General features: G+C 40.8%; 2 protein-coding genes across 3 annotated transcripts; both read left to right on the top strand.

The window, feature by feature from the left end:
• The first annotated feature begins 2,085 nt into the window (after positions 1–2,085).
• gpr157 (G protein-coupled receptor 157) lies at positions 2,086–13,715 on the top strand. Its single transcript, XM_062427425.1, has 4 exons — positions 2,086–2,590; positions 10,830–11,043; positions 12,010–12,204; positions 12,719–13,715. The coding sequence occupies exons 1-4, from the start codon at positions 2,199–2,201 to the stop codon at positions 12,935–12,937; spliced, it is 1,020 nt and encodes a 339-aa protein (XP_062283409.1). The 5' UTR covers positions 2,086–2,198; the 3' UTR covers positions 12,938–13,715.
• A 4,497-nt stretch (positions 13,716–18,212) lies between these two features.
• Positions 18,213–24,888, top strand: slc2a1a (solute carrier family 2 member 1a). Of its 2 annotated transcripts, none has more exons than XM_062426935.1 (12): positions 18,213–18,330; positions 18,471–18,569; positions 18,665–18,825; positions 18,935–19,059; positions 19,145–19,297; positions 19,404–19,529; positions 19,653–19,840; positions 19,999–20,109; positions 20,235–20,336; positions 22,101–22,176; positions 22,390–22,517; positions 24,437–24,888. In XM_062426935.1, the coding sequence occupies exons 1-12, from the start codon at positions 18,286–18,288 to the stop codon at positions 24,659–24,661; spliced, it is 1,539 nt and encodes a 512-aa protein (XP_062282919.1). In that variant the 5' UTR covers positions 18,213–18,285; the 3' UTR covers positions 24,662–24,888. The 2 variants fall into 2 exon arrangements, with proteins under 2 accessions (XP_062282919.1, XP_062282920.1); XM_062426936.1 differs by having other exon boundaries at positions 18,267–18,346.
• The last annotated feature ends 114 nt before the right edge of the window (positions 24,889–25,002 follow it).

Below are 25,002 nucleotides of genomic sequence, written 5' to 3'. Positions count from 1 at the left end.
CAAACGCAGTGCAGCTGAAAGTATGGTGAGCTCAGAATCTTTTGTGGATTTATTGTGAGTGTAGAATACTGCGTATCGTAAAAGTGATTGCTGGTCATCTGTGATTGCAATGCAGATGTATTTTTACTGCAGACTGCAGGAAAAAGACGAGGAGCCACTGCATTGCTGCAAACACAAAAAGTGATGCAGATTTTCAGTGCTGCAGCAATGCAGGAGCAGTAAAATCCTGCTCTCACACAAGGTCACTGCTTTATGGCTTTAAATCTTTACACTCTTCAAACTCTTCCGTAAACCGCAATTACAAGACCACTAAACAAATTAACAGCATTTTATTCCTTTCTCCAAATTCTCCTAAATGTTTACTTTATCAAGGGCGGCCAATGAACTGTTTTTCTTTTGAATTTCTTTTTTTTTCTTCTTCATATTTCATTCAATTCCTTTTTTGCTCCAGATTGGCGAGACACTGCCTGCTCACTGACGGTGACTGTCTCAGGTTTTCCAACACAGGAAAAATTCATTACATGTTCAATGCGTAAAATTGAAACGTTTTTGAAATGAGTTTTAAAAATATAACATATATTGTATGCTTGATCTGCATTGTTTCCCCGACTGTTTAAATGTAATGTTTCATGAGTATGTTCACCAGGTAGCAATACAACACACGGTGGGGAAATAGTTAAAACATGTTTACTTGAAGACTGTGATTAAGCACTGACACAATCAGACAATCAACAAAAAAATGTATCTACGAAGATTTGGATAATTGTTAAATCATCATTTGATGTGAGTATCAAAATCACATCTTGTGTCATAATATTCCCGCTTTTTAAAAAAGCTCTTGGTAATTATCAATGTAATACTAAGAGGTTTTAGGATTATGAGTGGGACACAACAAGAAATGTGAAGCCTTTACCTTGGGAGATTTTTACATTCTTTATTGAGCAGATTATCAATTAATTGATCAAAAAATTAATTAAAATATCCCTCAGCAAGGAAAATTATTGTCTGTTGCAGTTTTAATTACAATATTTTGGAGATGACTACAACTGTAATGCCCTGTTCACTGGCATTAGTAAAGCATTTTTTTCTTTGAGGTGGCTATGACTCAGGAGGTAGTGCAGGAACCCCACATTGTTCCCAAAGGCTGCGCCATCGGTTTGTGTGAGTGTGTGAATGATGAACTGAAGTTGGAACTTTGTGTATGAATGTGTGTGTGAATGGGTGAATGTTGGCATGTACTGTAAAGCACAAGGAGGGTGCTGTATAAATGCAGTCCATTTACTTTCTTCTTCAAAGGATTTTAGGATTTTAACTGGAACAACACCTCATGTCACTGGTGCTTGCGTGCCACTGGGTTCCAGTTGTCTTTATGAATTATATGTTAAGCTTTATTGATCATCTCAAGCTCTAATGGGAGTTGGGAAAGTGTGCATTGCTTGTATTGTTTAGCTTATTTTACCTTACCCAACTACGGTTTCATGTACCCTTTTATCCTCTGTTGTGATTCTTTCCTATTTTAACTTTAAGTTATATCTTACCTGTTATTACCTTGGGTTTTGTAAAGCAGTTGGTGTAGTTGTTCACACAGTAGGAGTCAAACATTTGGAAACACCCTCCCATCCACTTGAAAGAGGAACTGTGTCTGACTGGTACTTTACATTAAGCTTATTATTATGATCACTATAAGAATTTTTTTCAAAATAACATCTTTAACATAATATTGATATATTGTCAAACTTTAACAAAGAGTGGACCAGCTGTTGTAAAGTTTTACATTTTTTTCATGTGACAATATTTTTTTTAAATATAAGAATATTTTCCAACAGGAAAACGTGTAAAAGGTTATTTGTTCTCCCGTGACAATCTTTGGGCACATAGCTAGGGTCACAACACCAGTAAACACCAGTGGAGCCAAAAATAGAGACTGGCCATTGCAGCAGCTGACTCTGACTGCAGCTTTAGCTTCCGGTTGGTGCAACAACAGAGAAGTGAGGCGGGGAGGGAGGGGTTAAACACTGGGAGAAAAGTTTTGTGTGGCTTCAGTGGAAGCTGTTTGTTAGGTCTCACTTCCCCAGTCGACTCTGCACTCAATGTCGCTCGACTTAAAGAGAAAGTTCATGCGGAGAGACTTCAGTAATGTCTAAACTCTTGTGGAAGTGTTTGAGAGTCGTAAATATGGAGCGATAGTGTAGTGTCTCATGTCCAATCACATGATGGCGATCGGAAATGAGACAGTTGTGTACCTGTCTGAGCAGGTGATCATTTTGTGCTCGTGCGCGCTGTCCTTCCTGGGCTCCTCGCTCATCATCCTCACCTACATTTGTTGGTCAGATTTGAGGACGACTCCGCGGAAGCTGCTGGTCTTCCTCTCCGTGTCTGACTGGCTCTCCGCGGTATCCTACGCTTACGGGGTCTGGAGTGCTTTTAAGGGTGATTCAAATGACTGCATCATTCAAGGAGCGATATCAACTTTCGCCAACACCAGCTCTTTTTTCTGGACTGTGGCCATCGCCATTTATCTTTACGTCTTCATAGTGAGGTCCAACCAGAGGGTCGCTGACAGCTTGGTGTTGTTTTTCCACATGGTCAGGTAAGCGCGTGGCTTGTCGTGGCTGCACTTTTGTTTTTGGGGTGCGAGCCGGTGTGAAGGATTATAGTGGCATCTAGCGGTAAGGTTGCAGATTGTAACCAACTGAATACACCCCCTTCCCTTTCAGGGGTGTAGGGGATCCTACGGTGGCCGCGAAACTCGCGAAAAACGCAAAAGGCCCCTTATTACAACCAATGTTTGGTTTGTCCGTTTTGGGCTACAGTAGAAACATGGTGGGCTCCATAGAAGAGGACCCGTAATGGATGTAGGCTATATTAAGAGCTGGGTACCAGACAGGTTTGCCTCTGCATTGTGTTGCCCACTGAATATTAGCTATAAACACTGACATATTTGCATCAGACAGTTGTTCTAGCCTATGTATATTGCATCTGTCCCTATTAAATAAACCATAATAATATGTGCAGTAGTGTTTCCCAGAAGTTCCTGCTCAGCCCATAGATATTTCATTGTGATGACCATCGTCATGGATTTTTTTTTTGAAATAGTTTTTTCAAATATATAACCCTCCATGGATAAAAAATTCACAATAGAAAGTGTAGTAACTCAACGGGAGGCTTCTTGCTGAACAATGGGGGTTTATTTTATTCTTGACGAACACATTTTAATCTCTCTCAGTCACCACATTTCTTCACAGTCTTCAGTATAAACTATACTTCTTCTATCCTCTGTCGGACTCCCCAACAGGTAACAACTCTAGCCAACGCCACCTAGTGGACTGGCAGACATCTACATATTATGTCAATTACACAGTTACAACATCCCTTCCCCCTTAAGCATTTTCTATACATATCACAGGAACATTATAACTATTTAACTCTGTCCAATTGCCCACAACAGTGGTAATCAGTCTCTCTTAATGCAACTGAAAGTCTTTAAGGTAACTGGGCAACTTAGTTTCCCTTCTTGACTGTCTCCTTACTGGAGTTGTATTTGTAAGAGTTTTCTGTTCAGTCTCTGAGCTTTCAACAGCTTCTGTAGCTGCTGGCTCCTCCAACTTGTCACCCCTGAGTACCACCTGCTCAGCTTCCAGCCATGCTTCGTTTTTTTCGTTGGCCTGACTTAGCTGACTAGCAGCAGCTTGTTGGTTGTTGTTACATTCTTGTGGTCTCTGGTGGCGAGTGTGAATCTGATCCACATGTCTCCTCACTACTCTCCCATCCCCCAGCATCACTTTATAGGACACCGGTCCTGTCACCGACTCAATAATTCCCGGGATCCACTTGGGCCCTAGACTGAAGTTCTGGGTCAGCACTGAGTCTCCTGTTTTGAACCAGCGTTCTTTCGCCCTTTTGTTGTGATCATTTATCTGTCTTTCTTGTCTTTCCTTCACTTTCCTGCTCAGGTCTGGATGGATTGAATCGAGTGTGCAACGTAGCTTCCTTCCTAGAAGCAACTCTGCTGGGGATAGGCCTGTAGTGGTGTGAGGAGTAACTCTGTAGCTAAATAACACTCTGGCTACCTTAGCTGTGAGTGTGCCCTCTGGACATTTTTTCATCATTCTCTTGAATGTTTGTACCCCTCTCTCTGCTAACCCGTTACTGGCAGCGTGGTAGGGTGCAGAGGTCACATGACGGATACCATTTTTACTCAGAAAGTCTTTGAACTCTGTGCTGGTGAAACAGGTGCCATTATCAGACACCAACAACTCAGGCAGTCCATGATTACTGAAACTGGTACGCAGACACTCAATTGTAGTGGCTGAAGTGGCAGTTCACTGGATACACGTCCATCCATTTTGAATGTGCATCAATGAGCACAAAAAACATTTTTTCCATAAACGGTCCGGCATAATCTACATGGAGACGGCTCCACGGTTTGTCCGGCCACTCCCAGGGGTGTAATGGAGCTGGTGCAGGGATATTACGGTGCTCTTGACATGTTGTACAGCCCTTGACCATATCCTCCAACTCCTTGTCCAACTTTGGCCACCACACATAACTCCTAGCCAGTGCTTTCATTCTGGACACTCCTGGGTGGCACTGATGAAGCTGTCTCATAACGTTTTCTCGGCCTGGTTTTGGCACAATCACTCTCCAGCCCCATAACACACATCCATTCTGGATACTGAGTTCATGTTTCCTCACCTCATATGGGGCAAACTCCTCCCCTTTTAATTTTGCTGACCAGCCATTTTGTACCATCTCCCGCACCCTCAGGAGTACTGGATCTTTGTCTGTCCATGCTTTTACTTGATCAGCTGTCACCAGCGTGATGTCAGAGCTCTCCAGCATGAGAACCCTCTCTTCCAGCCTCTCAACTTCCGGTTCCTCCGGTAAAGGAAGGCGGCTCAGGGCATCTGCATTGCAGTGATACTTCCCTTCTTTATACACTATTGTATATTCATAGGCTCTCAAGGTTACCGCCCATCGTTGGATTCTGGGTGAGGCCATCTGTGGTACGGCTCGCATCTCACTGAAAAGTGACAACAAGGGCTTGTGATCTGTCACTATTGTGAATTTCCGTCCATAAATGTACTTATGGAAACGTTTTATTCCAAACATCACTGCTAGTCCTTCCTTATCTAGTTGTGAATAGTTCTTCTCAGCTGCGTTCAATGTTCGTGAGGTGAATCCTATGGGTCTCTCCGTTCCATCTGGCATGTGATGGGACAGTACGGCACCTACTCCATAGGGTGATGCGTCACATGACAGCACAATGTCTTTCTCTGGGTCGTAATGAACAAGCACTTCAGCAGACTGCATCATTTCTTTTGATCTTTCAAAAGCAGCTTGTTGTGCCTCTCCCCACTGCCATTTTGTCTCTTTTTGTAACAGTTTGTGCACTGGGGCAAGGACAGTTGACAGATTTGGCAGAAACTTGTTATAATAGTTTAACAGTCCTAAGTATGCCTTCAACTCTGTTACATTTGAAGGTGTGGGTGCCTCTTTGATTGCTCGCACCTTCTCATGGACTGGGTGCAGCCCTGTTGCATCCACTTTATGACCCAGAAACATCACTTCCTCATTCATGAATAAGCACTTGGCCCTCTTTAGTCTGAGACCGGCTTCCTGTAGCCGTTTCAGCACCATGGCCAGAGTCTGCAGGTGCTCTTGGTCGTCTTTCCCTGTGAGGAGGATGTCATCCAGGAAGATGGTCACACGAGGAATGCCCTGCAGCAGTCCCTCCATGGTCCGTTGGAATATCGCTGGGCTTGATGAAACTCCAAAAGGTAGCACTCTGTATGTGAACAAACCTTTATGGGTATTTATGGTCACGTACTTCTTTGCTTCCTCTTCCAAGGGAATCTGGTGATAAGCGTGACTCAGATCTAATTTTGTGAATTTCTGTCCACCTGAAAGCGTGGCAAACAAGTCCTCAATTCTGGGAATCGGGTACTGTTCAAGCTTTGAGATCTGATTTACCGTCAGTTTGTAATCTCCGCACAGTCTTGCGGTGTCATCGGGTTTCAGCACTGGGACCACAGGCGCTGCCCACTCAGCATGTTTAACAGGTTCAATGATCCCTTGGGTGAGGAGACGGTTGAGCTCCTCCTCAACTCTTCCTCTCATAGCATATGGAACGGGCCGGGCTTTAAAAAACCTGGGGGCTGCTTCTTTGTCCACATATATTTTGGCTGGGGGGCCTTTGAATCTCCCGAGTTCATCTTTGAAAACCTCCCCATACTCCCCCAGTACCTCCTCCAATGTCACTTCTCCCAGATGGTGGATTTGGGATTCTGGTCTCCCCTGTACCTCCTCTGAGGTCTCTTCCTGGATGTGATGGACCTGGGGTTCTGATCTCCACTGTAAACCTAGCCTCCTAATCCAGTACCTGCCTACCAGACTGGGGCCTGAACCCGCTACAACTACCACAGGTAAGTCTTGTACTAGCCCTTTGTGCTGCACCTTAACCACAGCTGCTCCCAAGACTTTTACTCTATGGCCTGTGTATGTTCTGAGTCTCACTCGACATGGGCGTAACTTTGGTGCCTCCTTCCCCCCTAAGGTTTTGAACACCAAGTGGTTTATTACTGTTACCCCACACCCTGAGTCCATCTCAAACTGTGTGTCTGTCTCATTAACTGACAATGTCTCTACAAATGGCTCTTCTGCTGGTACATCAAGTTCATCTATTTTGTACAGTGTGAACATGACTTCATCTGTATCAACGCCATCTTTTTCATCTTTCCCCTGTCTGACATAATTTGCTCCCTGTGTTCTCCCCTGCTTTCCTGAGTGAACTCCACCCCCTCTAGCCTTTGAATTACTGGCTGGGCCTTTGAACCTACACACTTTCTGAATATGGCCAACTTTACCACACTTGTGACAGGTTTCTTTAATGAACCTACAGTCCCCAGCCCTGTGCTGCTCCCCTCCACACCTGTAGCAAACCTTATGCTGGTGCTGCTGCCTACTGGGGGTCTGCTTTGCTGACATTTTGTGCACTGTTTGAGGTGCCCTCAAGTGTGGCGGTGCAAACTCCAGAGAGTGTAAGTCCTTCACATCTTTGCTGGCTGTCTCAATTGCCTGTGCCAGCTTCAGTGCCTTGTCGAATGTCAAGTCCGGCTCTGACAACAGTCGGCGCTGTATGCGGTCATCTCCTATACCGCAGACCAGTCTGTCCCTTATCATCTCAGACAACTTGTCTCCGTAGTTGCAGTCTTGCGATAATTTCCTTAGCACAGCAACATATTCCATGACTGTTTCTCCATTCTTCCTGTTTCTGGAATTAAACTTGAAACGCTGCACAATCTCGCTGGGTTTAGGGTTGAAATGTTCCTTTAATAACTTGACCAGTTCATCAAATGTCTTGTCTCCTGGCTTGGCGGGACTGACTAAGTTCCTCATGAGGCTGTACGTCTGACTGCCCACTGAACTAAGTAATATAGCTTTCTGTCGACTTGCATCGTCGATCTCATTAGCTTCAAAAAAATGGTGGAGCACTTCACAATATTCCTCCCATGACTGGGTTTGGCAATCAAAAGGAGCGGTGCTTCCTACCATAGCCGCCGCCATGATTTTTCTTTTTTTTTCAAACTTTTTTCTTGGTTACAAAGTCCGGGTGGTATGCTAACTTAGCAACTTAGCAGGGAGTCTTACTCATTCGTCTTGATTCCCGCGAGGCATCCGCTGAAACTTTATCTTCGTCGCCATTTATGTAGTAACTCAACGGGAGGCTTCTTGCTGAACAATGGGGGTTTATTTTATTCTTGACGAACACATTTTAATCTCTCTCAGTCACCACATTTCTTCACAGTCTTCAGTATAAACTATACTTCTTCTATCCTCTGTCGGACTCCCCAACAGGTAACAACTCTAGCCAACGCCACCTAGTGGACTGGCAGACATCTACATATTATGTCAATTACACAGTTACAACAGAAAGACTCACAACTGACCTTGTTTGTAATTAGAGGTATCCTGTCAACAGTTCTACAGAGGTGGTGGCCTATGGGGAAAAGGTTTTTTGGGCTGGAGGGGGATTTTTTGCTGCAATACTGTGAGTGGCCACCGGGAAAATTGTCTGCAAGGCTGAGCAATGCAGCCCTATTCGGTTCTTATAATACATCCATGGATGTATATAAGGTTAAATAATCTATCATCTATGATGGATTTTTTATCCATGGGGGTTTTATATTTGTATAATTAGAAAAGTGAGAAAACCTGTATCGCATTACAATGTAAAGTCTATGAGCGAGGACGTGGCCCGCCAGGGAAACACTACTGCACATATTCAATGGTTCACACAACAGAAGCAAACCCAAAAGCTATGATCTTTTTTTTTTGCATATGCGCCAGCCGAGCAATTCTAACTGAACTGTTTGGGTGCCATTTTTGATTTGCTATCCAGCAGGCATACATCCATGCCTGCTTCTTAAGTAGATATAAAGGGTTCATTCTAAGGTAATGAAAACACAACTTATATTCATTAGATTATACATTAATAAAAAAATTAAAAATAAAATAAATATATATATATATTTAGCTGTTAAATAATATATTCCCCTAAATCTTAAAACACTCTGGTCCTTTACCTGATCCAAACAAAATGCATCCCCCAAACGCATAACCCCATCGTCATTATCACTCACTGACTATACATTAGAGCCAGTAGTAAATTACCAAAGAGCTGCACACATCAGACAGTTGTTGCACAGAGTTACAACATAATTCCAAGTTACAGCTAAATAGTTACACATTTCTTGGTAAACCATAAAATGCCACAGAACTTGCTGATGGTAAAACAGCAGTTTCCTAAAACACAGCATCATTTCTCATGAATTGTACACCTTTTGTTCCTCTCATGTTGGACAGACTGGACCCTACAGTGACTCACTGTCTCCCTTGAGTAACAAAGTGGTATTACGAGAAAGTACAGGCCAGACGGGACTGGGACTAGTTGGTTAAAATGCTAACTTCAGTTACTGCAACATGAGTGCTCATGCTGCTTGGGATATGACTGCCTGCTACACTGCCAACTATTAAAGAAAATCTACTCTAAAACTACATTTGAATTGTGTTTTTAACATCTGCCACCTGTCTCGCATCTTAAAACAGGATATTTTCCTCTTATGTTATGTGTAAAACACCCAAAGAGTTCTAGCTTGCTTCTCAGAAAAACACAAAAAACACAAAGACTCATTTTAAGTCTTACTAGCCATCCCAGGGCAGGCTATCGAACTGTGTTAACAGCCATAGTTCCATGGCAACAAGTCATCAGGGATTTTCCCAGATTAAAAACAATTTATTGGGTCTGTCCGACTGACATGAAAGAAATCCTGGTATTTATAGAAAAGACTGTTGCAGAAACTACTAAACATCAATACATCACATCACACACATAAGACTGAATAAGATCCACATAATAAAATTAAAAGATGTGACGGACAGATAAACAAACAAATGAACCTCCAGTATGGCAGGTGGCCTTATAACTTCTGGCTCCAGACCAGCTTCTAGACTACAAATATCAAGTGATGTTCATTTGTCTACAAAATTTCATTTTAGATACTATATTCATCCAAATGAGTCATTTGATTGTTACAGCTGTGAATCTAAAAAAATAACCACATCCCAGTACAATCACTCACCACTGGGCTGCTATCACAGTGTCCCATGAGTTGTTCAAGTCTGTAGGGAATCTCCATCTGCAGGATTTGTGCCTAGAAAACATAATTGTCACTACAGTCTGTCCTTCCAATGATCATCGAAAGGGGACTGTAGATGAGCAGATATTTTCTAACTCAAATACAGAGAGAACATATAACATTTATTTTTGGCATCACATTTTCAAGTTGCTCTCACATTTGTTCCACAGCAGGTGTACGCTTGATAACATCTCTGAAACAGGAAGATCAGTTTATGTCAGTTATCACAAATGCTTTTAAGTGAGCAGACATATACACGTTAACAAAAGCAATTTTAGTTTAGATCATCCAAAAAGTTTTAGATTTGATGATTGAAATTCTGCCTAATGATATCATGTCTGTCTGTCTTTTAGGTACAATTTTGCAAAATGTTTTTAAAAATCATAATTCCCAAACTGTTTTGGACCTAATTAAACATGATTATACACTTTAATGGGTATCTTTTTTAAAGGTTGTTAACAGGTTTGGAAAGCATCTCTTTTTAATAAATCTAGACTTCACCTTGAAAGCTCATAATCAGCACCCATGTTTCATCCTTTGTGTCAGTTTTCCTTCGTTACAGTAATGAGCTGTGCATGTTGATTGTGAAGATGTAAAGAGGGAGTCGGTTCCCTCTGGTCTAGCGCTGTATAATTGAGCTATTTTTGGACACCAGAACATTTTCGCCCCTGGGTACGCCTCGCCCCAGTGTCTGTGGTTGTCATTCTAATTTTGTTACTCTGAATTCTCAAATGCTCCATTGAGTTGAAGATGGCACAACAGAGCCATTCATAGAGGCTTGTGTACCTAACACACAAACAATGAGGCCTTAAGGAGAGTGTTATTTATAATGATCAGCCAGGTATTGTTTTAGGAACAGAGGTGATGTTTCAGGAGGAGATACTTCCTCTCAAAGTGCGGACGTCATTTTGTGGTTTTTATGATGTACAGAGCTAAAGCAACAGCCGTGACTTTGCAGTGTGCACTATGCAACACCAACAAGCCTTAAGCACAAGATAATCTATCACATGGTGTCACATGTTTTGTTGGTATTGAACCCACCAAACATACAAAGTTCGTAGAAGTATTTAAAAATAGGATGTTGACCTTTTGAGGAAGTTATGCTTATTCCTCTAATCCCTTTTTCCCTAGCTGGGGTGTTCCTCTGGTCATCACTATTGCAGCCGTGTCACTGGGCAAGATTGGCTACGATGCGTCAGAGGTGTCAGTGGGCTGGTGCTGGATCAGGGTTTCTGCTACTGACCGAGTCCTGTGGATGCTCGTGACTGGAAAGATCTGGGAGTTCCTGGCTTACCTTATCCTCCCCATCCTATACATCCTGATCAAGAGGCACATTCACACAGCGGTGAGGACCAAACCTTGTTTTTACCAAACACGTTAGCTCCTACAACACCATTGGCAAAGGCATCAAGAGTGGAAATATGCATTTTAAAGATTTCCTCACCAAAAAAAACTAACCTCACAACATTATTTAACACATAGACAAACAGACAGCATACAACTCTCCAATTGTGTTGGTCTAATGGACAGAAATATAAAATTTCCATTTCCCAAATTTTTGAATCATCATCTTTGTAGGTAGGTTGGGTTTTTTTCAGAGAAAAATAGTCTCATAATGTTAAGAAATCTTCTGAAAAAACAGTCCTGAATCTGCATTAAAAAGTTGTTTGTTAGCCCACAGCCTCCAAATTCGATTAAAATTGAAATCTGAAGTTAGAGACATCCAGCTAACAAGTACTGTATTAAAACAAAAGGGACCCAAAAAACGACATATTTTATTCAATTGTACAGTATAACATGTTTTTATCCCACAGCATCATGTCTGGTTTAGGGCTGCAACTAATGATTATTTGCATTACTGATTAATCTGCAGATTATTTTCTGAGTTCATTAAATAATAGTTTTGTTTCATAAAATGACAGATATGCGCCTGTTATAATGTGTTAGAGCTCATGGTGATGTCTTCAGATGTCATTTTTTATCTGAATTAAGTCTAAAATCAAAAGATATTCAGTATACTATCATGAATGACACATAAAAGCTTCAAATCACCACTTTTGAGAAGCTGCAGGGAGAATATATTTGTCATTTTTCCTTAATACTAAAATAATTATTTGATAATCAAAATAGTTGATGATTAGTTGTCTGTTGAACGAATAACCCATTAACTAATTGTTGCAGCTCTAGTCGAGCTCAAATAAAAAACATTACCTGCTATCATAGCTTACACATGTCATTCTCTTTTCAGAAATGTTGATTTTGTGGTTCATGTTCTCATGAATCAAACACTTGTGTTTATTATCTGACGCAGCATGCCGCCCTGTCGGAATACCGTCCCATCTTGGCCAACAGGCCTCAAACACACTCCTTTTCCTCCATGGCTGATGTGAAGCTGACACTCATCCCAATTATCTTCATCACCCTGCGCATTTGGAGCACAGTGCGCTTCATACTGGTGCTAGCCCAGTCCCCATTCAAACTGCACCCGGTGCTGATGACTCTACATGTGAGTGTAGATGATGTTTATTTCGGAGGTCTATCCCCTGTAATCCACATTTCTTCTTTTTGTAAATACGGCCTTTGTCCTTTAGATTTTACGTGTGTGTGCATGCATGTTTTGTGTGTCTGACAGCACATACATGTGGTTGTTTATGTGTGTTGTCGTTAGTTCATGTTAAACAACTTGTGATCAATTATGTGAATCATCACTCATTCATCATGAGAAGTTCCTGAATAAACTGTATTTTGGAGAGTATTCTCCATTTTGAACAACTAAAAATTAGCATAATGAATTCTGAAAAACATCTAAATGGAGTGTGTATATTTTTCTATTTGATGAGAGAATAATGCAACAATTCATTAAAAAAAGTCAAACATAAAATATCATTTCTTACATTCTCAACTCATTAAGAGGCATTTTATTCCAATGTCAAGAACATAATAATCAGTTACATTATCGGTCACTTATAATCAAATCTGTCGCTACACTTCCCTTAATGACTTTTCTTTTGACCCAACAGGGAATTGGGAACACCTTACAGGGAGCTGCCAACTGCATCATGTTTGTGTTTTTTACTCAGCCAATCCGCAAACGCCTCTCCACCGCACTCTGCTGCTGCTCCAAGTGTCAAGCAGAGGCAGAGCAGTCGCATAATGCCCCTCACAGGCTGCTGCCAGGAGAGGACCCCTCCACCCAGATAGAGGAAGAAAGCACCAGCCGAGCCCGGACTGATAGATGATGACGCTTGATTCTGTGGATGGGAAGACAGGGGTTGACAGGAGGGGCGTGGTGGTCTGTCTCAGCTTCACATTGAACCTCATTACAGAAAGTGCATGCTGAGAGGGTTGGAGATTCTGCAGGTGCAGGCACATCTGTGTCACATGCCAGCATTCTGGATGATAAAGATGATGCTGCCTGACTGTCCACAAGCGTATTTGGGGATTAGTTATTTTGTGGATTCCCTGATGTGTGATATATCAAACTTTAAAATGCCAAATAACTTCTTTTAATAAGCAGCTTTATTTATCATGAACAGTTTGCATTCATTCACATTCTGAGTTCACAACTGAAATTAATATTCAGCACCTATTTTGCTCCACTGAGTATTGAAGTATTTTGTTTATGGGGGAAAATACCTTCATCTTCATATCAGTTCTTTATACGTGTTCTAGAAAGAAAAAAAAAACTCACTTTGGGTAATGGATGTACTGTAAATTAAGGCTTGAAAGATGGTAAATGTTACATTTTTGTCTCATAGAAAACAGCAGATTACTTTGAGTTCACATCCGAGCTGGTTCAAAGAGTGACGTCAAAAAAAAAAAGTGACGTTAGAAATAGTTTCTATATTATTATTTTACAAACTTATTAAAATAATAATCAATTTAAATGATTTCTGTAATGTTTGACTTAAGCATTAAAATAAGTTTTCCGTGTATTTAAAGTATAAGTTTGGCAGTATTCATATTTGTATGAAAGAAACTTGTCTACATGGGACCATCTAATTTAAATATAGTAAATAAAATGACAATCATTTTTCTGTCAGTGCTCTATTCCCTTGAATACATACACCACCTTATGATCCTTGTATCATGGATTCATTCTTGTGATGTCTTTGTTGTTTATTTATCAAAACTTTTTTTATTCTTGCCTAACCTCACAGTTGCAACATTTTTCAGGCGGTATCAACGTGTCACCCAAATTATTCAACATCATCTCCTTCATCACGGTCAGGATGCATGAAGCATCATCACATGACATCCTTCCTCCTTGAAACCTGAGCCTCACTTCTCCTTTGACCCCTGATGTTTTTGGCTCCCATTTGCCCGGCTTAGCTACCAGCCAAATGCATACCAACGACGAAAGTTATAAACCCACTGAACCCCATGAGGCTCCCAGGACAAGCTGCTTTACATCAACAATGGCGCTACCTGGGTCCTTTAAGCTGTTTACAATATTTTCTCAAGATCCATTGAGTCTTAATGGGCCTGCCTCAGAGATGATGGGCTAAACTGAAATAAGATTAATTACTGTGGTGGTTGGAAAAGGTGAGGAAGGAGAAATTTCACCATGCTGACATTTAATTTTCTCTTATCCACAAGTGATTATTGTTCATTTGACTGTCACAGAGGGCAAGCGCTTATTTGGGAAGTCATATATAAGTGGTATTATGTTGGATTTATGGATCTTGAATGGTCTCTGTTGGTCTGGTTGATGAATTGGGCAATGCAGAAGCGTATGATACAGAAATATCAGGTCGGACAGACTTTTCATTACACTGCAACAACACTGAACTCTTATGAGGGGAGTTAGTTCTCATACATTGTTTACAGAACATGGGGGACTTTATACGGTTTGTTCTGAAAACATTTAAAGCATAAAAACACAATTTTATGAGGTTTCCTTAAATCTAATTATATCTGCGGCTTAAAGTAATGGGACACAGTGGAGAGGTCATTCTCCCAGGACCATTAGTAACATTGGAAACCATGTCTGGGAAAATGTAGAAAGTGACGACTGTTTATGCTGATGCTATCCAAAATGGCCAGTTAACAGTGTTTTGTCCTTGAGGATTGCCACACAGGTGACCGTCACTTAATATATTTCCTGCAGGAATTAATCCATTGTGCCAGTTTTGAGATTTGGCTGACATTGACATGACTCGAGCTTGTGGAAACACTTAAGGAAGGGTGTTTCTGCTCTCTCCTCCGTTGGCTTCCTGCCCACTTAATTCATTAAGTTAGCGCAGAGCTGCACTACACAGCATGGGCTGACCATTCACCAGTCAAGTTAATGGAAGCCATTTTTTTCAACAACATGGGTTGTTCGTTTGGCTGTGTCAGTGGTTCTTGGAGCCAATTCTGAAAACACATTGTCCACCAAAGGTAATGATCGATAGGTCAGAGCTGCAGCAGGATGTTTAAATTAGAGGTGACAGACTCATTTTCATGCCTGTGCGCCACCCAGAGGCATCATGTTTTTTTGAGTTCTTGTGAACTTATTATCTCAGGAACGCCTTGAGGGAATCAATTTGGCAAAAACGTCCACTTTGACTCAAGGATGAACTGATTAGATTTTGGTGATTAAAGGTCAAAGGTCACGGTCAAAACATGATTTCGGCCATAATTCAAGAATTCATAAATTCATTATTACAAAGTTTCACAAAATGAGGATATTTTAGATCAAAAAGGTCAAAGGTCAGTTGAGCTATGACATAATAATGTTCTGCAAAAACACTTATCTGGCCATTATTCAACATCATAACTGAACAGAAAGGCAGACTGTGACCGTATTTCACATTTTGATTTAATTAAATATCTTTAAAGTTTTCACTACAAATATTATATGAGTCTGGAAAGACATGGATATAGAATGCAATTTGACTGGTGGTCATACAACCACAGAGACTGTTTGTAGTTTATGTAATAGAAGACAACAGAAACACTACATTATACAGTATAAGCGATTGGCTATTAAGCTATTAAAGTGGAACTAAAAATGCACTTGGTACTTGCACTTTACATGTGACATATTTCTTCCTCTTTCCTTGGAATAGTGACACTTTAACAAGAAAAATATCAGCTCCTCCTCTAACTGTTTACTTCCTCAGCTTTTTACATTATTATCAGTTAAACAGAAGGGGGAAGAGTGTTACAGTGTTTTTTCTCTCTCGTTCTTCTGTTTCCTTAATTTAATCCAGTAAATTAAGTCTCAATTTTTAGCAGTGCTCTTGATATCAAAGTCAAAGTCAGCTTTATTGTCAATTTCTTCACATGTTAAGGCATACAAAGGAATCGAGAAGACGTTTCTCACTATCCCACGGTGGAAATGATATGAATCTCAAGATGGGAATGCCAGACAGTCGGCCCACCACTTTGGTCTAGAAATATCTCAACAACTGTTGCTCTGAAATTTGGTACATACAGTATGTCCGTGGTGGCCAGAGGATGAATTCTAATGACTTTGTGATCCTCTGACTTCAAATCCTTCACATTTTCATCTACAGCCACCAGCAGGTCAAATTTTTCACTTCTCTTAAATATTTCACAATCTAAAAAGATGGATTAGTCCAACATTTTAAACAGATATTTATGGCTCCATGGTGATGAATGCTAATGACCTTTGTGTTCCCCTGACTTGTCCTCTGGCACCACCATGAGGTTCACATGGATTTTGAATGGATTTCCACAATCCCTTATTTGTATTAACATGCAAATGAGAATATTTGCTCTCATCAGCATGCAGGTTGAGGCGCTAGCTGGCTGTAAACTCTTGGACTTGTTGAATAATTCAGCAGTAACCTATTGAAGTTTACCTGGCTTTGACATTTCTTTTTTTATTCCTCTTGGAATGAATCAACAACATTAGCTTCACCAACTGTTACCTACCACACATTTTATTTAAAGATCCCAATAAGAGATTTTTTTAAAAAGGGGGGGGGGGGGATGTCATCTTTTAAAACACTAATGTCTGTCCCTGATTATTAATGTTATCCTATTGACAAATAAGTCTAAAATTTATTTTGATGCTTTCCTATGAGAAATAACATTTTTATGTATATTCGTATAATATGGTCACATACTTTTCAAACATATTGTGGGTGACATAATGTGCAAAAAGGGGGAAAAATGTTTATTACTATGTAACCTTGAGTGCATTTTCCTGATGAGGGATCCTCAAATCCTGATCCTGCTCGATCATTTGGACCAAATGTCACCAGGTTTCACTCTTCTGAATAAGTTAATTTCAGCCAAATCCATCCTGTCAGCTGTGTTTTCAATATAACTTCACTCTGTGTATTCAACTGGGTTAAAGACATCTTTTTTACATATTCTGTTTTTGCTTCTTTTTTATTTTACGTTGATTGAGACATTTCCATGGAGCCCCTAAAGGGACATGCAGGTAAAAAAAATCTTTGAGTTTCTGGTTTCTGGCACTTGAAAGTTTTGCGTGCACAACATTGTGGTGTTTATGTTAAATTATAAATGTATCAGCTTAAACTTATTGTGCAGTATTCTGACATTTAATTTGTGCCGGAAGCTCAAGTTACACAGCTCAATTGACCAGAGGATTCTTTTTTTTCTAAATTATTTCAGTTGTCAGGTACGTTTTCTGTGATTAAATGTGTTGCCCCTGTTGTTACTTTACTCCATGGGAGAAGAGCTCAAGTCAAACATCACTTGATGGTAGGATTTTGTTATTTACTTATGTTGTGAGAATAAACTGAGATCATCTCCACAGATATCCTGATCCAGAGCTCTTCATCAAAATACGTCACACAACATCAGACACCACCTATTACATAACCTGCTGAGAACATCTGTTGGGTCCTAACTTGAGAGAAAAATCAAAACGTGTGTTAACTCAATGTAACATTTATGGCCTACCAAACACTTAATTGAATTCTAACTAAGCTGCTCATTTTTCCTTTCAGCATTTTCTGTTAGATATATAGCCTTTTTTTTGCTCTGAGGCATCTCTAAAAAAAATAACATCCAGCTTCAAGAGCAATCAGTGCTGTCATATTGACAAAGCTTTAGTTGAGATTAGCAGTGTTGCAGCATATCAAACTGAAGACAAAGCTAACATTAAAAAAAAGATTTGTATCTTTGGTGCTGAAACAGAAAATGAGTCTGTTCAGTAATCAGTGTGAGATAAATTGTCTTCATTGTGAAAACAGATTAATCCACTCTTGTCTTGTTGTCATTCTGTAATAAAACCTTTATGTAAGCCAGCCTGCAGGTGGATGAGCAATAAAGTCACTCATCTGGCTTCATCATTGTGATAATAAGTTAACTTTACAACATATATTGACAACCATGCAGCTCATCAATTGAGTCAATCTAGTTGCAGTGCAGTAAAATAATGTCACATTAACAATCTGCCCAGGGCCATATTTAATATCTTTGCATACAAAACTTTCTGAATCCAAGAGCAGAGTCAGCAACATCAAAAAGATAAACAAAGCCGAGCTGTAAACCACTGCTACGCTCTTTGATCTCCTGTCCAAAGGGCGAGCAGGATGCAGTGTTGCAGTAATAACAAAGTGCACGGTTATTATCGCTGAAAGTGACAAGTCCAAACTCAGCCATGGCGGAGAATCAGGAATGGGAAAAGCCTGTGGAGGGGAGAGGGGTGAGTTGCACACCAGGTATGATTATCACCTTCATCACATTTCAAGTGTTGTTTCGTCTGTGTACAAATAGTGTAATCCTGATGGATGATCTCTGAGTTGTAAAAAGAGGATTCACGTAGTGCACTGATGTTCCCGGCAGAGATTAACAGCTGTCCTGGCACTGGCAACACTCATATCTGCATTTGGTTCATCCTTCCAGTATGGATATAATGTGGCTGTGGTCAACTCTCCAACACCGGTAACCCTAGACAAGAAACAAAAGCTTTACATTAACACACAGTGACACTGAGGACGGTGTCACTGAAATGATCAGTATTGTCCTGCTCTTTTCAGTTCATGCAACAGTTTTATAATGACACCTACCTGGAGCGTTACGGCAGACCAATGGAGGATAACTTCCAGACTCTGCTGTGGTCTCTGACTGTGTCCATGTACCCTCTGGGAGGCTTCTTCGGCTCTCTGATGGTGGCCCCGCTGGTAAACAAACTAGGAAGGTAACACTGCCCCTTCTAAGAGTGGGTATGTCACATTTATTAGGCTCAGTAAAAAAACTGTGCACTGTGTTTATTTGCTATGATTTTAATGCATCGACACCTGCAACAGGAAGGGCACCCTCCTCTTCAACAACATCTTCTCCATCGTCCCAGCTGTGATGATGGGAGTCAGCGAGATTGCCCAGTCCTATGAGATCATCATTGTGGCCAGGTTTATAGTGGGCATCTGTGCAGGTGAGATATGTTCAACTGTTCGAGTAACTGAGATTGATAAGATGTGATTTAAATGTATCTTACATTTTCTGCCCCTTTCCTGCAGGTCTGTCATCCAATGTGGTGCCCATGTATCTGGGTGAACTCTCTCCTAAGAACCTGAGAGGAGCAATAGGCATCGTACCGCAGCTCTTCATCACCATTGGCATCCTCAGTGCTCAAGTGCTGGGCATCAGACACATACTGGGAAACAGCACAGGTCCTGACTGACGTATTGGATTCTGGCAAATATTTTACAACCTTTATTGGTTAGATGAGATTGAGAAGTTGATTATGAGATGTGTCTCTGTTCACTGTCTGTTCAGGCTGGACCCTCATGCTGGGTTTGACCGGTATCCCTGCCTTGATAGAGCTCCTGCTGCTGCCTTTCTTCCCAGAGAGTCCTAGGTACACTCTCATCCAGAAGGGAGATGAGAAGACAGCAAAGAAAGGTGAGATAACACAAAAATGACATAACAATACCAAGAGTCAAAGGGAGAGGCTAGTTATAGAAATTACAGTAGGAGTATGCATTGTACATTATGGCATATAAGGCTTTATTCTGCCTCCCCTAGCATTACAGCGTCTGCGAGGCTGGGACGATGTGGATGGAGAGCTGTCAGAGATGCATCTGGAAAACCAGTCGGAGAGGGCAGAGGGCCGCCTCTCTGTGCTCTCCCTGCTGTCCCAGCGCTCCCTTCGCTGGCAGCTGGTCTCCATCATCATTCTGAACATGGGCCAGCAGCTGTCAGGGGTCAACGCGGTGAGGTGTGCCCATCCAGTTGTCCTTGTGCCTGACCACCAATACACACTGTTTCACATACACCACATCAGAGTTTAAACAGCACCTTGTTCTGTTCAAGCAGAGATGCCATATTTTTTGTGTCCAGTTCTTAACTATAAAGTATTTCTCTCTTCCAGATTTACTATTATGCAGACAGCATATATGCCAGTGCAGGAGTCAAGCACAATGACATCCAGTATGTGACTGTTGGAACAGGTGCAGTGAATGTCTTCATGACAATAGCTGCTGTAGGTACACCTTATTAAACATTTGAAAATCTCTATGAGTGAAATATGTGAGGAGAGGATGAGGTCTATTGTTTGATAACATCTCAAGGAAAGAATCGTTATTAACAGGGAATTTGTTACTGCAGGTCTTCATTGTGGAGGCCTCAGGACGGCGGCTGCTCCTCCTCTGTGGTTTTGGGATCTGCTGTGCAGCCTGCGTGCTGCTCACTGTCGCTCTCAACTTCCAGGTAGAGTAAGAAAACAGTCTAAAGCAATTTCAGTGGAGGCTCAGTGAATGATAGTGTAGTGTGAAGTATGTCAAACAGCAATATTAGCAATTATTGAGTATGTAGTTGCATGGGATCAAATAAAATAATCATGATCATCATAGATATCCAGGAGTTGAGCAATACTAAGCAACTAAATTTAAGGGTGAAGGTATGGGGGTGGCATTGAGAAGGTATTTTTTCCAAACTTTTTCTGAGGGGAGGCCCACAGTCTCAAGCTTTGAAAAACCCTGGTGTATCTCACACTCTCAGCATGTTATTCTGCTGCCCTCTAGTGGTCCATCATGGAATAATAATTTGTTGCTATATGTGAAAGTGTCTCAAGCTTGAGGTCATGAGATTTTTTGTGAAGACTGAGACTCAGGGGATTTGAGAGAAAGATTTATTACATGTCTGTTTATTTTTAACAATAGATTATTGATCAATACTGTAAATAGCTTGGAAATGTAACCATGACTATGATGTGAAAGTGCTGACTTTTAGCTTTTTGAATTTAAGGATAATTACATCCACATCTGGTGAACAGTGTTGGGGGGGGGGGGGGGGGGGGGGGGGACAGAGACCTACAGAGATCAGCTGGCAAGTTATATTTTCCCTTGGTGATGCTCTTCAACACCTGTACTGCAGCCATCTTCACAGCTCGCTTCTTTCATCTGATTTTCACCTTCAGTGTCATCTTCAGACCAACCTGACCAGTTGGACGAAGATGAGCTGACTGACATTCTACTATTAGATCATGATTGCCTTGTCTGTTCTGCATGTTTTGTATGATTGTCTTGCTGCAAGACTTGCATGAATCCAAAAGTGTTCTCCCAATATGATTATGAACCACCTCAAACACGTCATGCTGATGTGTCCAGATTCTAAAATATTGAATAAGATTTTATCACTGGTATTTTTCTATGCCTTGATTGCTATTTACATTTTTTGGGGGGTGTAACAGCTCAATATCACATGGTTTGGACTCGAAAGCATGACCTACAGTCAGAGAAGTTAAATTAATGTTGATTGTATCAAGGCAGGGGTCTGCAACAGGCAACTGAGACCAGCAAGGCAGACAAGGGTTAATAAAAAGGTGGAGGTCAGGTGATGGTGAAAGGCGGGAACACACTGAGGACTACTACAGGACAAGGAGGGAATGGCATGCTCTGAAATGTCACTGAGACAAGCAACTTACAGAAAAACCATTTAAAGCTGAAAGTCAGCACTTTAACATCATCATCACTGTTTCATTGCAATTTCAGTAAACTGGAGTGTAAAGACAAAACAACAGAAAATATGTCACTAAGTAACACATCACTTCACTGTCAGTTTACTGTACATATGAAGCTCCTAACATGGTCTTGAGGACAAAATTATGACTTTATGCCTCTATTTGCTGGGTTCATGAGAAATTTGAGACCTGGAAACAGAGTCATCCACTATGAGGAGCACTCACCTTCAGACTTGACCACAAAGCCAATTTTCCCATCCAGCAATCCTGTAATTTCACCTGGATCCATGTTTTCAGACATACATCACTTTTAACAGCACAGATGTTTTCAGTCTTTGAAAGTTTAAGGAGCAAAGGCACAAATTAAAAAATAAGATAGAAAACAGGTACTAGTAATGGCATTAGTGATCCACAAAGCCATAAGGCAGTGATTAAGGAGTGTTAGTAACATGTTTATTCCTGTTTTAAAGCATCAAGTAATCATAACAGTAGCTGCTGGCTTGTGTTGACAGGACAGTGTGACGTGGATGCCTTATGTCAGCATCGCCTGTGTCATCATCTACGTCATCGGACATGCCATAGGACCCAGTGAGTCTGACACCCACTGATTACAACAGGGTGCTCCATTAGCTGAAGTGTTGTTTGGATGTGACCAGACATGTAATGATATATGTTGTAAATTTGCGCTCACTAATTTGCAGTTGTTTGAGACGTGGGCAGCCCCACTGTGACCCTGAAGGGTGATGATGCGTCTGAAATGTTTTGGTTGTGGTTGAGGTTGACCACACGTGTGCTCTGCAGGTCCCATCCCGTATGTGGTGACCACTGAGATGTTCAGGCAGTCGGCCAGGCCTGCTGCCTTCATGGTCGCAGGTTCCGTGCACTGGCTCTCAAACTTCACTGTTGGCCTGGTCTTCCCCTTTCTAGAGGTCAGTTGCAACATTTTTAAAAGGTTTTACACTGGGGGTGGAAAAGTTTATTTTTTATGTAATTGATTACAGATGTGTGTGTGTTTTTTTTAGAGTAAACAAGAAGGCAAATTGCATCACCATCCAAATAGCTTCAACTGTTATATACAGACGGGTGACAAATTACAGGAATGAACGGTGGAACCCATATAATAAGGGGTCAAGTGTCTCTATGATGCTGTGGGGGCATTTTGCTGGCATGGTTTGGGTCTACTTTTCCCCTTCGAGTGAAGGGTCACTGGACATCAATTAAAAGATGTTCTGAGTGATCACCTTTATCCTATATGATAAAACATTTCTATCCTGATGGGAGTGGTCTACTTCAGGATGACAAACCCCCCATCCAAAGGACACGAGGGGTCACTGAATGGTTTGATGAGTATGAAAATGAAGTGAATCATGTGCTATGGCCCTCACAGTCACCAAATGTCAACCCTGTTGAACACTCCCAATGTCTCAATATTTAAATCTCCCAATATGGGAGATATAGGACAAACACGTTAGACAGCATTCTCCACCATCATCATCAAAACACCAAATGAGAGAATATCTTTTGGAAGAATCGTGTTCATCCCTCCAGTAGAGTTCAGAGATGGTAAAATCAATGTAGAGCATTATTGAAGCTTTTCTAGCAGCACATGGTGGGCTAACACCTTACTTAGACACTTTATATTGGTTTTTCCTTTAATTAAACACCCATCTGTATTGTATTATGTTACTTCAATATGTACTGTGTGTCTTTCTTTATATTTGCAGACAAACATTTAATATAAGCCAAAAAAAGAAAGTTTGAATTCTCAAACAGTCAGTAAGTTTCAAGTTTACTGAAAATGCAGCATATTTGTCACCTTTACCAGGTAACAAACTCACAATATGATACAACTTCTTTATATTGCCACAACTTATAAAGAAGGATACAAATCACAATCACCCTAAACCACTAAATCATCAGTAATTCTTTAAAACAAAACAAACAAACAAAAAACATGAAAAACAATGTATCTTTAGATTCATAGTACACAATAGAAAAACGGAAGTGGAAAATACTGAATAGAGTTCCATATGCAAACTAGAAATACTCTTCATAACCAAACTTCACTGTCAGTCTCTCATCTCCAGGCTGTTTCCAGCCAAAGCAGGTAGATGTTTTCAGCAAAAAAAAAGTGCTCTGATAAACCCACTGTATACTACTTGATCTGTACCAAATAGAAGACAGACCATTTAGCAGCTTTATAGCCAAACATTTTCCTCCAGAGATGGTGGACACCAAAAGAGAGCTACAACAAGAACTAGTATTGGACTTACATTCATCAGAAACTCCAAACAAATGCTAATGTTGGTCTGTGTGTATAAGGAGTTATTTTCCAACTCCCTATGCAGCCTTTCAGCTCCTCACACTGCCCATGTGGTTGAAAAATCATTTAATGCAGGTTGCACACTTTGACAACACTTTTTTACATCATCTTTGTAAATTAGATTGGGACTTACTCTCCAGTTTCCCAATCTGAGAATCTTCTATTCTTCAATTGTAACTTGTTCTCCTATTGCAGAAGTAGCATCAGTCCCTGTTTGTTGGAAGCCCTGTTTTCTCGTTTAGTCTATTCTAATGGACACAAAGTTTCATCTAGATAAACATAAACATGATTCACTTCTCATGTTTACCTCCTCTCCCGTGTTTTTATCTTAAAACCAAAAAGCAAACAAGGGAGGAATGTGTTTGAGTAAAAGAAGCCAAAAAAGAGTATTCCACTCAATTTGCATTCAGTTCAGTTTTGCTGCTGTTTATGTCCCAGTCTGTTTCTGGGTAATACATTTACAACACCTGCTGGTCATCTTGAGGACATGTTGATCACATATCTCTGTTCCGTATCTCCCCCCAGAGAGGCTTGGGATCCTACAGCTTTATTATTTTTTCCTTCGTCTGCCTGGCAACGCTTATCTACATCTGGCTGGTGGTTCCTGAGACCAAGAGCAAAACGTTCCTGGAGATCAGCCAGATGTTCGCCAAGAGGAATAAAGTGGAAATCAAGCTGGGAGATGGGGATCAGCCACTGAAAGAGAGCACAGAAACCCTGAAGGATGCAGTGAAGGTCACAGCCTTTTGAAGACAAATGAGAGCATTCAGATGGGAGGAAGTCTTCACTCCATGGGTAGTTGTAATGGACTGGAAGTGATTTAATTTTTTTATTTGACTAGTAATCTTTGTGCAATCCCGTTTTTAAAATTTGTATGTGCCTGCTGGAAAAAACTAATATCTTACTGTGTATTGGTGTTGTCATTACATACAGCCTTACAGAGGTGTGAACGAGTCATTAAACAAACCAACAAGTCACTCGTAAGCCTTTATTGATGATGCAAAGGTATGAAGACAATACATGGCTTTGACATATAGTTTGCATTGAATATTATCACAGGTGTCAGAAAGACATTTTTATCCTTCATTACA

Source organism: Scomber scombrus, chromosome 10, assembly GCF_963691925.1.
Source record: "Scomber scombrus chromosome 10, fScoSco1.1, whole genome shotgun sequence".
In the NCBI taxonomy this organism is placed as follows: domain Eukaryota; kingdom Metazoa; phylum Chordata; class Actinopteri; order Scombriformes; family Scombridae; genus Scomber; species Scomber scombrus.
The sequence above is the reverse complement of the archived record's forward strand: the minus strand, read 5'-3'. Positions and strand labels throughout refer to the sequence as shown.

Bases quoted from the DNA above. Each gene is read 5' to 3' on its own strand.
- gpr157 (XM_062427425.1), top strand. From the start codon at position 2,199: ATGTCCAATCACATGATGGCGATCGGAAATGAGACAGTTGTGTACCTG. The intron at 2,591-10,829 runs GTAAGCGCGTGG...CTTTTTCCCTAG, and splicing joins TTGTTTTTCCACATGGTCAG to CTGGGGTGTTCCTCTGGTCA. The intron at 12,205-12,718 runs GTGAGTGTAGAT...TTGACCCAACAG, and splicing joins CGGTGCTGATGACTCTACAT to GGAATTGGGAACACCTTACA.
- slc2a1a (XM_062426935.1), top strand. From the start codon at position 18,286: ATGGCGGAGAATCAGGAATGGGAAAAGCCTGTGGAGGGGAGAGGG. The intron at 19,841-19,998 runs GTGAGGTGTGCC...TCTCTCTTCCAG, and splicing joins AGCTGTCAGGGGTCAACGCG to ATTTACTATTATGCAGACAG. The intron at 22,177-22,389 runs GTGAGTCTGACA...TGTGCTCTGCAG, and splicing joins CGGACATGCCATAGGACCCA to GTCCCATCCCGTATGTGGTG.